Source organism: Bos indicus, chromosome 29 (assembly GCF_029378745.1).
Source record: "Bos indicus isolate NIAB-ARS_2022 breed Sahiwal x Tharparkar chromosome 29, NIAB-ARS_B.indTharparkar_mat_pri_1.0, whole genome shotgun sequence".
NCBI lineage: Eukaryota > Metazoa > Chordata > Mammalia > Artiodactyla > Bovidae > Bos > Bos indicus.
The window spans coordinates 12,120,661-12,135,920 of NC_091788.1; the positions used below are offsets into that span (position 1 = coordinate 12,120,661).

The window sequence follows — 15,260 nt, forward strand, 5'->3', positions numbered from 1 at the left end:
AGTCATAGTGGATCTAGCAACATTATGTGTATGTACCCAACAATATTGAAAGGATGGAACCTACTGGTCCCAAGGGGAAGATATTTGGTGTGGTTTTGTTTTGTTTTTTTTTTTTAAATACTTATGGTCACTATCAGGTAGCTTCTAATACCCACTGCAAGTACTGCTTAAATGTAGCTATCAGAGTATAACAAAAATTCCCTTGCATCCATAGGTCTTGACTCTCAGATCATTCAACATACTTGTCTTAGTAGAGTAAAAGAGTAATTTCATATTGTAAAAAGCTCTGTTTATTCCAAATTTACATGCTAGGAGAAACTAGCTACTTTGCATGTGTAATAGGAAAGTAGTCAAATTGTATGAGCACTTCATGATACCTTTTGTACTTAATCTATCCCTGAAACTTTAAAAGGGACATTATTGGAATAATTTAGAGCAGGATATTAAAGTAATTAAGGTAGTGATAAGTAAAGTTAGATTACTGAATAATTCTTTGTTTTCATTATAAGGGCCAGTTTAATGGTGAGGAAGCTATTAATAGTTCCAGTTACTCATTAATCTTGGTTAGTAAGCATTATTGATCTTTAGAAATATTGGTACTCTATAAACCAGTGGAAGATAAATAGTAAATGAAAAAATATTGAACAGTTTAAACAAAAGAAATAGAATTAGCAGATAAACCTATAGGAAAAAAAGTCATTCTCATTAATAAATACTTATATATATGGAATATCATTTTGTACCTATTATGTTATCAGTGTTTTTTTCATTATCGGTGCTTTTAAGATTGTGGTGAAAGTGACACATATTTTTAGAGGCAATAAATGGTACAAACCTTTGAAAAATGATAACAAATCATAAAATATAACCTAATGTTTCCATTTGGGGGAATACATTCAAAGGAAATTGTCAAGTATAAAGAAGTAATTGATATCGGTATATTCATTGTAGCATTGTTTCTAATATTAAAATAATAGAAATAACCCAAATAGCCAATTGTAAAAGGGTGATTAAATAAATTACATCTTCAGAGGCAGTAACATTATATAATACCAAAATAATAATTACGGAAACCTTACCAGAAAGGATGTAATTACAATATAAGAGGGGAAAATGCAGATATGAGGTGCTGCATGGTCTGTGTATATATAAAATGAGGTGAAACACATGTGGATATACAGAGAGTCATTATCACAGAGTTTAAACCACATACACTTGGAAACAAAAATAACTTTAGTTGGAATTCTGGCTCCATATCTGAAAGCTGTTGTTTTCTGACATGGTATTTAGGTTCTATATGTTCTTTTTCTTATATATAAAATGGGGATACTCATAACTACCTTATAGGACAGCTCTGAAAATTAAATTAGGTGATTCTGTAAAGCCTGAGACCAGACAGTGGAATTAAGTGTGAATTTATCTTTGAGTTTTTAAAATTGTGTATGCATTTTGCTTTCCACTGGATCTTCACTGCCGCATGCAAGCTTTCTCTAGTTGCAGGGAATGGGGCTTCTCTTTGTTGTGGTGCATGAGCTTATTGTGGTGGCTTCCAGGCGGAGAACGGCTTCCCTGATAGCTCAGTTAGTAAAGAATCTGCCTGCAACACAGGAGACCCTGGTTCAATTCCTGGGTTGGGAAGATCTGCTGGAGAAGGGATAGGCTGCCCACTCCAGTGTTCTTGGCTTCCCTCATGGCTCAGCTGGTAAAGAATCCACCTGAAATGCAGGAGACCTGGGTCTGACCCCCAGGTTGGGAAGATCCCCTGGGGAACAGAAAGGCTACCCACTCCAGTATTCTGGTCTGAAGAATTCAATGGACTGTATAGTCCATGGGGTCACAAAGAGTCGGACACGACTGAGCAACCTTCACTTCACTGCATTTCCAGGTTGAGAAGCACAGGCTTTAGGCACATGAGCTTCAGCAGTGTGGCATGTGGGCTCAGTAGTTCAGCTTCTTTAGCATTAGCGGTTGGGGCACAGACTTGTATTACTGTGATATTGAATGGTTTGCCTTGGAAATGAACTGAGATCATTCTGTCACTTTTGAAATTGCAACCAAGTAGTATACTTTGGATCCTTTTGTTGACTCTGAGGCTATTCCATTTCTTCTAAGAGATTCTTGCCCACAGCAGTAGATATAATAGTTATCTGAGTTAAATTCACCCATACAAAAAATATTGATGTTTACTCTGCCATCTCCTGTTTGACCACTTCCAATTTACCTTGATTCATGGACCTAACATTCCAGGTTCCTATGCAGTATTGCTCTTTACAGCATCGGACTCTACTTCCATCACCAGTCACATCCACAACTGGGTGTTGTTTTTGCTTTGGCTCCATCCCTTCATTCTGTCTGGAGTTATTTCTCTACTCTTCTCCAGTAGCATATGGGGAACCTACTGACCTGGGGAGTTCATCTTTCAGTGTCCTATCTTTTTGCCTTTTCATACTGTTCACGGGGTTCTCAAGGCAAGAATACTGAAGTGGTTTGCCATTCCCTTCTCAGTGGACCACATTTTGTCAGAACTCTCCACCATGACCTGTCCATCCTGGGTGGCCCTACATGGCATGGCTCATCGTTTCATTGAGTTAGCAAGACTGTGATCCATGTGTTCAGTTTCGTTAGTTTTCTGTAGTTGTGGTTTTTATTCTGTCTGCCCTCTGATGGATGAGGATAAGAGTCTTGTGGAAGCCTCTTGATGGAAGGGACTGGCTGTGAGGAAACTGAGTCTTACTTTAGTGGGTATGGCCATGCTCAGTAAATCCTTATTCCAGTTTTCTGCTGATGGGTGGGGCTGTGTTCCTTCCCTGTAGTTTGACCTGAGGCCAAACTATGATGGGGTAACAGGGACCTCCTCCAAAAGGACTTAGGCCAGCATGTTGCACCTCCCAGGACTGCTGCAGTCAGCGTCCCTGACCCCGCGGCAGACCACTATGGACCCAAGCCTGCACCGGAGACTCCCAAATTTTCAGGCAAGTCCAGCTCAGTCTCTTGTGGGGTCACTGCTCCTTTCTCCCGGGTCCTGGTGTGCACACGGTTCTCTTTGTGCCTTCCAAGAGTCTCTCTTTCCCCAGTCCTGTGGAAGTTCTAGAATCAAAACCCACTGGCCTTCAAAGTCAAATTTCCTGTGGGTTCTCAGTCCCTTTGCCAGATCCCCAGGTTGGGAAATCTGATGTGGGCCCTAGAACTTTGGCAACAGTGTGAAAACGTCTTTGGTATAATTGTTCTCCAGTTTGTGGGTCATCTGGTCGGTGGCTCAGTAGTGGGGCTGATGGCCACCTCCACCAAGAGGACTTGTGCCACATGCCACGACTTCCAGGACTGCTGGAGCCAGAGCCCCTGTCCCTCGGCTGACCCGTGCCTCTGCAGGAGACACTCAGACACTCACAGGCAGGTCTGGCTCAGTCTCTTATTGGATCCCTCTTCCTTTCCCTCGGTCCTGTTGCGCATAAGGCTTTGTTTGCTCCCTCTGAGCATCTCTGAGGTTTGATTTTAAACACAATTGAGCCTCTCCTACATTCCTGTTGGAGCTTCTCCTTTGCCCTTGGACATGGGGTTATCTTTTTTTGGTGGGATCCAACATTCTCCTGTCAACAGCTGTTCAGCAGCTAGTTGCAATTTTGGAGTTCTCGCAGAAGATGAGCACACATCCTTCTACTCCACCGTTTTGCAAGTTCACACAAAATAGTATCATCTGAATATCTGAGGTTGTTGATATTTCTCCCAGCAATCTTAATTCCAGCTTGTGATTCATCCAGCCTGGCATTTCATATGATGCAGTCTGCGTAGAAGGTAAGTAAACAGGGTGACAATATACAGCCTTGACAAACTCCTTTTCCAATTTTGAACCAGTCTGTGGTTCCACGTCCAGTTCTAACTGTTGCTCCTTGACCTGCATACAGGTTTCTCAGGAGGCAGGTCAGGTGGTCTGGTATTCCCATCTCTTGAAGAATTTTCTACAGTTTGTTGTGATCCACACAATCTAAGGCTTTAGCATAAGCAATGAAGCAGTAGATGTTTTTCTGGAATTCCCTTGTTTTTTCTGTGATCCAACAAATGTTGGCAATTTGTTCTCTAGTTCCTCTGCCTTTTCTAAATCCAGCTTGTACATCTGGAAGTTCTCAGGTCACATACTGCTGAAGTATATCTTGGAGGATTTTGAGCATGACCTTGTTAGCATGTGAAATGAGTACAATTGTGCAGAAGTTTGAACATTCTTTGGCGTTGCTTTTCTTTGGGATTGAATGTGTAATATAGTAGGACCTTATTATTTATCTATTTTAGGTATAGTCGTTTATATCTGCTAATCCCAAAGTCCTAGTTTATGCCTTCTGCCTCTTTTTCCCTTTGGTAACTATAAGTTTGTTTTTAATTTCTGTGAATCTGTTTCTGTTTTGGAAATAAGTTCATCCGTATCATTTTTTAGGTTCCACAGGTAAATGATATCATATTTATTTTCCCTGACTAACTTCAATTAGTATGATAACCTCTAGGTCCTCCCATGTTGCTGTGAATAGCATTATCTCATCCTTTTTTATGGATAAGTAATACTATCATGTATACATACCACATCTTCTTTATCCTTTCATCTGCTGATGGACATTTAGGTTGCTTCCATGTCTTGGCTACTATAGTGCTGCTATGAACATTGGGGTGCATGTACCTTTTTAAACTAGAGTTTTCTCTGAATGTATGCCCAGAAGTGGGATTGCTAGATCTTATTGTAACTTTTTTTTTAGTTTTTTTGTTTGTTTTTAGTTTTAAAAGAACCTCCATATTGCTCTCCATAGCGACTGTTCAGTTCAGTTCAGTTCAGTCACTCAGTCGTGTCCGACTCTGAGATCCCATGAACCACAGCACTCCAGGCCTCCCTGTCCATCACCAACTCCTGGAGTTTACCCAAACCCATGTCCATCGAGTCGGTGATGCCATGCAACCATCTCATCCTCTGTCATCCCCTTCTCCTCCTGCCCTCAATCTTTCCCAGCATCAGGGTCTTTTCAAATGAGTCAGCTCTTCCAGTTTACATTTTCACCAACAGTGTAACAGGGTTTCCTTTTCTCGACATCTTCACCAGCATTTATTATTTGTAGACTTTTTGATGATGGCCAATCTGATTGGTGTGAGGTGATACCTCTTTGTAGTTTTGATTCGCATTTCTCTAATAATTGATGATGTTGAGCATCTTTTCCTGTGCCTGTTGTCCATTTACATGTGCTCTTTGGAGACATGTCTATTTAGGTAATTTGCTCCCTTTTTTTACTTTTTATATTGGAGGATAGTTGATTAGCAATGTTGTCATAGTTTCAGGTATACAACAAAGTAATTCAGTTATACATACACATGTACCTATTCTTTTTCAATTTTCCCCCTTTGTTACATAATATTGAACAGAATTCCCTCTGCTATAAAGTCCTTGTTGGTTATTCATTTTAAATGTAGCAGGGTATACATGTCAGTCCCAAATGCCGTAACTATCCCCTCTTCCCCCCACCCTTCCCCCATGGTAACAATTTCTCTTAAGTCTGTGAGACTATTTCTGTTTTGTAAATAGTTAATTTGTATCCTTTCTTTTTAGAATCTGCATGTAAGTGATATCATATGATATTTGTCTTTGACATATTTCATGCACTATGACAATCTCTAGATCTATATTGCTGGAAATGACATTATTTCCTTCTTTTTAATGACTAATATTACATTGTATAAATGTGCCATATCATCTTTATTCATTTCTCTGTCAATGGATATTTAGGTTGCTTCCATGTCTTAGCATTTGTAATTGTGGTCATTTTTTGATTGTCTTCCCCATCTATTTGCCAAGAAGAGATGGGGCTAGATGCCATGATCTTAAGTTTTTGAAGGTTGTTTTAAACCAGCCTTTTCACTCTCCTCTTTCACCTTCATCAAGAGGCTCTTTAATTCCTTTCTGCTTTCTGCCATTAAAGTGGTATCATCTGCATGGCTAAGGTTGTTGATATTTCTCGCAGCAATCTTGAGGCCAGCGTGTGCTTCATCCACCCCAGTATTTCCCATGATGTACTTTGCATAATAGCAGGGTGACAATATACAGCCTTGACGGACTCCTTTTCCTATTTGGAACCAGTCTGTTGTTCCATGTCCAGTTCTACCTGTTGCTTCCTGACCTGCGTACAGATTTCTCAGCAGGCAGGTCAGGTGGTCTGGTATTCCCATCTCTTGAAGAATTTTCCACAGTTTGTTTTGATCCACACAGTCAAAGGCTTTAGTGTGGTCAATAAAACAAAAGTAGATATTATTCTGGAACTCTCGCTTTTTTGATGATCCAATGGATGTTGGCAATTTGATTTCTGGTTCCTCTGCCTTTTCTAAATCCAACTTGAACATCTGGAAGTTCATGGTTCACATACTGTTGAATCCTGGCTTGGAGAATTTTGAGCATCGTTTGTTAGCGTGTGAGATGAGTACAATTGTGCGGTAGTCTGAGCATTCTTTGGCATTGCCTTTCTTTGGGAATGGAATGAAAACTGACCTTTTCCAGTCCCATGGCCACTGCTGAGTTTTCTAGATTTGCTGGCATATTAAGTACAGCAATTTCACAGCATCATCTTTCAGGATTTGGAATAGCTCAACTGGAATTCCATCACTTCCACTAGCTTTGTTTGTAGTAATACTTCCTAAGGCCCACTTGACTTCACAGTCCAAGATGTCTGGCTCTAGGTGAATGATCACATCATCATGGTTATCTGAGTCATGAAGATCTTTTTGTATAGTTCTTCTGTGTATGCTTTCCACCTCTTCTGAATACGTTCTGCATCTGTAATTTCCATACCATTTCTGTCCTTTATTGTACCCATCTTTGCATGAAATGTTCCCTTGGTATCTAATTTTCTTGAAGAGATCTCTAGTCTTTCCCATTCTATTGTTTTCCTCTATTTCTTTGCATTGATCACTTAAGAAGGCTTTCTTATCTGTCTTTGCTATTCTTTGGAACCCTGCATTCACATATGTGTATCTTTCCTTTTCTCCTTGATCTTTCACTTCTGTTTTCTCAGCTATTTGTATGGCTTCCTCCTTGCCAATATAAAAAGGCAAAAGGCCTCCATTTTGCCTTTTTGCATGTCTTTTTCTTGGAGATTTTGATCACTGCCTCCTGTACAATGTTATGAACCTCTGCTGATAGTTCTTCAAGCACTCTGTCATTCAGATCTAATCCCTTGAATCTACATGTCACTTTCACTGTAAGGGATTTGACTTAGTAAGACATTTTGATTTGAACTAAGTTCTAAATAAGCAGTAGCTGTTGTCACTGTATAATTGTAAGGGATTTCTTTTAGGTCATATGTGAATGGTCTAGTGGTTTTCCCTACTTTCCTCAATTTAAGTCTGAATTTGACAATAAGGAATTCATGATCTGAGCCACAGTCAGCCCCCAGTCTGGTTTTTGCTGACTGTATAGAACTTCTCCATCTTCAGTTGCAAAAAATATAATCAGTCTGATTTCAGTATTGACCATCTGGTGATGTCCATGTGTAGGGTTCTCTCTTGTGTTGTTGGAAGAGGGTGTTTGCTATGACTAGTGTGTTCTCTTGGCAAAACTCTGTTAGCCTTTGGCATGCTTCATTCTGTACTCCAAGGCCAAATTTGCCTGTTACTCCAGGTAGCTCTTGACTTCCTACTTTTGCATTCCAGTTCTGTATGATGGAAAAGACACCTTTTTTTTGGTGGTAGTTCTAGAAGGTCTTGTAGGTAATCCTAGAAATGTTCAACTTCAGCTTCTTCAGCATTAGTTTTTGGGGCACAGACTTGGAAAACTGTGATACTGAATGGTTTGCCTTGTAAATGAACTGAGATCATTGTTTTGTTTTTCAGATTGCATCCAAGTACTGCATTTCAGACTCTTTGTTGACTATGAGGGCTACTCCATTTCTTCTAAGAGATTCTTGTCCACAGTAGTGGATGTAATGGTCATCTGCATTAAATTCACCCACTCTGGTCCATCTTAGTTTGCTGATTCCTAAAATGTCAATGTTCACTCTTGCCATCTCCTATTTGACCACTTCCAATGTACCTTGGTTCAGTTCAGTCGCTCAGTCGTGTCCGACTCTTCTGCGACCCCATGAATCGCAGCACACCAGGCCTCCCTGTCCATCTCCAACTCCCGGAGTTCACCCAGACTCACGTCCATCGAGTCAGTGATGCCATCCAGCCATCTCATCCTCTGTCGTCCCCTTCTCCTCCTGCCCCCAATCCCTCCCAGCATCAGTCTTTTCCAATGAGTCACCTCTTCGCATGAGGTGGCCAAAGTACTGGAGTTTCAGCTTTAGCATCATTCCTTCCAAAGAAATCCCAGGGCTGATCTCCTTCAGAATGGACTGGTTGGATCTCCTTGCAGTCCAAGGGACTCTAAGAGTCTTCTCCAACACCACACTTCAAAAGCATCCATTCTTCAGCACTCAGCCTTCTTCACAGTCCAACTCTCACATCCATACATGACCACAGGAAAAACAATAGCCTTGACTAGACAGACCTTTGTTGGCAAAGTAATGTCTCTGCTTTTGAATATGCTATCTAGGTTGGTCATAACTTTTGTACCTAATATTCCAGGTTCCTATACAGTATTGTTCTTTACAGCATCAGACTTTCCTTTCACCACCAGACACATCCACAACTGGGCAATGTTTCTGCTTTAGCCCAGCCTCTTAATTCTTTATGGAGCTGTTTCTCCATTCTTCCCTAGTAGCATATTGGACACCTATCAACCTGGGGGGGTCTCATTTCCGGTGTCATATCTTTTTGTCATTATTTTTATGGGGTCCTCAATGCAAGAATACTGAAGTGGTTTGCCACTCCTTTCTCCAGGGGACCACACTTTGTCTGGCCCTGCCCTTCAGCCACAGTATAAGTTCAACTTAGGTTCATTTCTGCTTGTATTTCTATTGCCTCAGGAGACTGGCCTTAGGAAACATTGCTACAATTTATGTCAGAATGTTTTGTCTGATTTCTAAGAGTTTTATAGATCCAGTCTTATTTTAGGTCTTTAATCTGTTTGGGGTTTATTTTTATATATGATATTAGAGGATGCTCTGAATTTCCTTTACATGAAACTGTCCAGTTTACCAGAACCACTTATTGAAGAGACTCTTTTCTATGTTTGTGTTCTTCCCTTCTTTGTTGTAGATTAATTTTGACCATAAGTGCTTGGGTTTATTTCTGGGCTTTCTATTCCATTGATCCATATGTCTGTTTTTGTTCAATATTGTACTGTTTTTCCTACTGTAGCTTTGTAGTATTGTCTGCAGACTAGGAAAGTTAGGCATCCAGCTCTTTTCTTTTTCTTCAGGATTACTTTGGCAATTCTAGGTCTTTTGTGATTCCATATAAATTTTAGGGTATTTTGATAAGGATCACATTAAATCTATAGTTTGCTATGGGTAGTTTGGCCATTTTAACAATGTGAATTTCTTTGAATCATCCTCAGTTTACTTTATCAGCACTTTTTAGTTTTCAGCATGTAAGTCTCATCTCCTTGGTCAGGTTCATTCCTAAGTATTTTTTTTTTTTTTTTGGTGCAATTTTAAAAGGGATTTTTTTTTAAACTTTACCTTTCTGGTATTAGTAGAAAGAAATGCAACTGATTTCTGTATATTAATTGTATATCCTGTGACTTCACTGAATTCATTGATGAGCTCTATTAGTTTTTGGTAGCACCTTATTTTCTCTATATAGTATCATTGTCTGCATATTCTTCTCTTCCAATTTGGATAACTTTTCTTTCTTTTTCTTCATCTGATTGTTGTGGCTGATTTCTATTAATTTTATAATGTTATTTTTACATTTTAATTTTATCAAGTTAGGGTATACTCACAAATCTATATCTTGTGGCATTGACTTTATGGCTAACTGAAATGATATAAATAGTTATGCTTATTTAGTATGAAACATCACAAAGTAGACATTCTGCTAAATCATATTGATTTATTTAATAAATACTTTTATGTAGCTTTTACCATATAACAGGCACTGTTCTAAAAACTATGTTTATTGAATCCTTATAACTACCCTATGAGGAACATACTATTACAGAGAACTTTAAGAAGCTCAGTCAAGGTCACAGTAGTCTATATGAAAAAGCTGGGATTTGAACTCAGCAGTCTGGCTATGCGGAGAAGGCAGTGGCACCCCACTCCAGTACTCTTGCCTGGAAAATCCCATGGAGGGAGGAGCCTGGTGGGCTGCAGTCCATGGGGTCACTAAGAGTCGGACATGACTGAGCGACTTCACTTTCACTTTTCACTTTCATGCATTGGAGAAGGAAATGGCAACCCACTCCAGTGTTCTTGCCTGGAGAATCCCAGGGACGGGGGAGCCTGGTGGGCTGCCGTCTATGGGGTCGCACAGAGTCAGACACGACTGAAGCGACTTGGCAGCAGCAGTCTGGCTACATGGTCTGGCTCTTGAATGCTGCGTTTCCTTTCAGTTAGTCAGTCAAATGCGTTTAGTGCCGTGAGTATTGCTCAGCACTATGAGGGAGTCAGGAAACAAAGGACACAAGGCTTAGCTTGAAGAAAACCACTCTCTAGATTTTAGCTGTTGTCACACATTCTGCTCCCTCAACCTCAGGTAAATATTACCCATGTCACAGTTAAATACTCATCAGAGAGAGCTACCTCTTCTCACCCATGAGGATGAACGTTTTGAATAAAAATCTGCAACCTGTATAGCTTGGTTCTCTTTGACAGGGGCAGTGTATTCAGGGTATGTGCTGAGAAGTCTTAGAATAGTATGAAGATGCCTCATGTTCTACAAATATTTAACTCAAGTTTCACTCTATATATATATATATATTTACATGAAAGTATATACACCTTCATACACTATATGTATAATGTATACATAACTGTTACAAATAATTTTTAAATACTACTAAAATTACAGCTTGAAATACATTTTATCATATACTTTTACACAAAGGAAACTCACAATGCATTCCTTTTTGCTCTTAGATTGTAAACTGTGCATCTCTATATCCAAATGAAGAGTATTCTTAGATAGTAAGGCAAAAATCTTTAAAACCAAAAAGTTGTTACCATTTGGAAAGTGATATGAAGAAAGGCACTAGTGTCAGTCTAGTTGCCAGTCCAAGCACAGGTATTTACCACGTGACTTTGGGCAAGTTTCTAAGCTGCCCTGTACTTTAATTTCCTCATCTGTCAAATGGGACAGTACATGCCTTACAGAGTTGTAAGAAATAAAGGATGTAAAAAATATATTTAGAAAAGTAACTCAGGCAATAGGTGCTCAATAAATGTTAGATACTACAATATCTACTGCAACTACTTATCCATAAAATCAGTCTTACCTTATTATCGTGCAACCAAAATAAATTCAAAATTACATTAAATTCTAACATCAATATGCAACTGAAAATCCCATTTTTCAAGCTTTTATGTTCACTCAATAGCTGATTTATTTTTATTCTTCCAAATTTAAATTAATAAATTTGTACTAAATACTACTCCAATTTTCAAATTTGCTCTGTTTAAAGTTTTGTTAGAAAAAAATGTGCATTTTTTAGAAATATATTGCATCATATAAAGTAGCCTCTAATTAAAATAAATAAATTTAAATTAAAAAAAAGAAATACATTGCATCATAATGAAATGTATTTTTATGTTCTACATTGTCTTATTCCAAGGGGAAAATAATGACCTCTTCCAAATACGTTTCTTTTCACAGTTACCCTTCATTTAAAGCTTGCTTTTTGAACAAAATATGCTGACATCAAATGATAAAGAAAAATTAACCCCTTACCTGGTAGAGTGTTTTAGTTTGGTGGATGATTCTATTTATCAGCAAAGAACAGTTGTTTAATCACTCCTGTGTTTCTTCTAAGATTGATTGTTTTTTTGACCATAGGCCTGATTAGAATGTGCAAAGATATTTTAAATGAATGACCTGTGTTTGTTTTGTCTTTCTTTTCTTGCAGTCATTCCCAACACAGCACTGCAACCCGTCAGCCTTCAGTGACTCTCCAACGGGCCATCTCCCTGGAAGGGTAAGATAATAATATAGAGTCTTCTTTTAAACCAAACTATGCACCCTCATCACTTTGAGCATAAATTCCTTTTTCTTTCCTTCCCCCACCCTCCTTCACCACTTTGCTCCCATTTTTTCCTTTCTGTTAGCAAATATTTCTAATGCTTTTGTTATACGCCAACCACTGAGCAAAGTACTGCAATAAGTCAAGTGAGAACTCTTGTTTTCCTTCAGCAGGATCATTACATATTAAGAGTGACAGAAATATAGATAGCTACCTCTATATGGCATAAGCATCACATGGGGCATACATATAAGGGATTAAGGAAGGATCCAGAAAGGATATTTGACTGAGAATGGGTAACAAAGAGGGAAGGGGAAACAGGTCTTCTCTGAAACCATCCTGACTTAACTCTCAAGCTAAGAACTGAAGCATCTGTGGATATCTGCCTAACAGACATTTAAAGGAAGGGTACTCGCTGCAGGAGAAAAAGCACATGAAAAACCATGAACACCAGTGAGGTGAGGTGGCCAAAGGCCACTGACGTGATTGAGTTCTGTGGCACTGGGTGTGCGAGGCAGAAGATGGGAGTGGCGATGTTGGCTGGCCAGGCTTACATATAGAGGACCGAGTGTTTTGCATTTCTAAATTCCCACATCGGGCAGAAGCTGAAGGGGCTAAGAAAAAGGGGCTAATATTTCCCTCCACTTGCTTTATACTCATGACTGGTTTAATTGAGAACCTTTAACTGGTTACTGTATAAAAATGAAATCATTTTATTTTTCCAATATCTGTTACCATCTATACTTTGTTCAATCCTATTTCCCAGGACAAGTAGGCTTCCTTAATGGCATTTTAATTCAAACCTCTAACTTCATTAGTTCTCTCCATTTTGAAATCTCGTGTTTTAGTCAAACCTCTGTCTCTCTTTCCAACATAATTATTAAGACTTGGGGTCCACCAAAGTGCTCTGGAGTGGATAGAGGAGTCATCTGCTCTCTTTCATACCACTCTCTAGACCTTTCTTTCTCTTAGATTACTTCTCTGGTAGTTACGGGGTTCAAAAAATAGAAAAATGGTATTTCTTATAAGTATAGCTCATTCACTTTGCTGTACAGTAGAAACTAACAACATTGTAAAAAAACTATACTGCAATAAAAAAATTTTTTTAATAATATGTCATTTAATGTACAGCCCTCTGTCTCAAAAAAAAAATTATATAACTGTCTTGACTGCTAATGGGTACTTCAGCTCTCAGAGCTTTCTGAGATGCTACCCTCATTTGGCTCAAATAAAATTTTCCAAGTCTTTTTTAAAATATGAGAAATAGCTTTCTTACTGTTCTCCTGTGGCTATCTCCTTTCTGTTAGTGATCACTGGTGATGTAGCCTGGATGGGTGGAGAACCAAACATGCACCAATGCAAAGAAAACTGAGCAACCCCGCCCCCCCACCAAGACATGGTCCCCTAGGACCTCAGTTACCTTCAGACTCCCTGGAAGCAGCGCACTGCAGTCTTCTGGCACATTCACCACTTTCCCCAAGCAGCGTCAGTCCCTCCTCAAAGCACCTGATCACTCTTTCCCATCTGTCCTCAGCAGCTGCAAATGCGAGGCTTGCAGACATGAGCAGCACCCATCTTTCTTTTCTACCCTTCAGGTGGAACTTACCTTGGGTTAGTCCTTGCCGCCTTTCTCCTTGCCCAACTTTCTCCTCTTCTCCACGTCAGCACAGTCCATAAGTGGACACAGACTTGGGAGGAAGATGTTGACCTTCCTGGAAAAACATAAATTTTAGAAACACTTTTTTATGGGGTGTCCTTTCTTGCCTCTAACAAAAACTCCACTGAATCTCCCCAAACCCATAGGAACATGAGTGAAAGGAATGTGACTTCTATAAGACCAACTGCTCTCCCGTCGATAAGATAGATACCTCCTCCTCCTCCTCTGTTTTTGATGGTAAAGAACATCAAACTATTCTACCTCCTCTATTAAGAAGAAGAAAACTGAGATAGGAGGGGCGAGGAGTCACAATAGCGCAACAGGAGCATGTGGAGTTCACCTCTCTGCACAAGTACATCGGGAATGGGACAGTTCTCACAACAGAGCATGTGCTAAACACTAGCAGAGGACCACAGACACTAAAAAGATAAAATCCCCATGCAACCAGGAAGGACAAAAGAAAGCAAAGAGGAAAGGGGAAGGGACCCGCACCCTTGTGGGGGAGCTGAAGGAGAGGTTCCTGAGTCTGGGGAACCACCCCCCTTCCTGGTGGGAAGATCAGCTGGGACAGAGGGGAGCTTCAGGGGCTCAGAGGAGAGCGCAGCAACCAGGCAGGACAGAGTAAGACCTGCATGGACGGTGTGTGTTAGCCCTGCGCCTCCCAGCCTGAGTCGTGTGTGCTGGTGTGGATGGAGGCTGGGTGCTGGAACCCGGGGTCAGGGAGGAGACTGTGATCAGCTGCAAAGAGACAGCCTGAAGGGACGGGTAAGGGGCTCCACAACCGCGCATGTTTGTGAAAGAAGTCCCGGCCGCCGTTTCCTATTTCCCCACGTGCCCGCCCCAACCTCCTTGGGTGCTCGGAGGGGCTCCGGCCTGAGCAGGCTGGCGTGCCCGCCTGTGGTCCCAGCCCCACCCCTGTGTGTGCTCCAGCACAACCTCAAGAGCAGACCCTGGCGGAAGGCCCACATGCAGGGTGGAGCTGAAACCACAGCTGAGCCCCAGGGCCTGTGCAACTAAGGAGGGAGGGCAGAACTCTCTCTTCACGGCTGTGGGCTGTGGGGACCTGGGATCTATACCCATCCACCTCCCCACCACCCCGGCCGGCTTTGTAAACTCATCCCCTGCCGAACACCTGAATGAGCAAGAGCTCCCACCACTGAGAGGAGTCTAGCTTTAGCAACTGTGGGCTTTGTGGGCACACACATATAGAGATTGGGCCAGGTCACAGTCTGAGCAGCCTCCATAATTCCCAGGGCAGTCCTGCACAGTCACGGCAGTTCTGGGACCTGACTTAAGTGCGTGTAAGCTGGTAGCCTAGTGAATACAATGCCTGAGAGAAGCCGGTTGCTGCCATTCCTACAGTTAAGGCGGTGCTGAGAGCAGGTCCAGTAGCGGATTAGTGTATGAGCCCGCAGACCAGGTGAAAAGTGACACAGCAGAGCACACGCACGGGTGAACCACCCTAGAGGAGGAAAGCTCAGCGACTTCTCTCCCAGCGGTTGTGCTCCAATCCCACCTGCC

The 15,260-nt window shown here is 40.9% G+C and overlaps 1 protein-coding gene across 14 annotated transcripts in view; it reads left to right on the forward strand.

Moving 5' to 3' along the window:
- DLG2 (discs large MAGUK scaffold protein 2) overlaps positions 1-15,260 on the forward strand; it is a 2,332,068-nt gene that overhangs the window by 1,844,442 nt on the left and 472,366 nt on the right. For all 14 annotated transcript variants that reach the window (XM_070783335.1, XM_070783336.1, XM_070783337.1 and 11 more), the window contains one exon: positions 11,969-12,037. In XM_070783335.1, the coding sequence (XP_070639436.1) occupies positions 11,969-12,037 (69 nt within the window). The remainder of the gene's footprint in view (positions 1-11,968; positions 12,038-15,260) is intronic.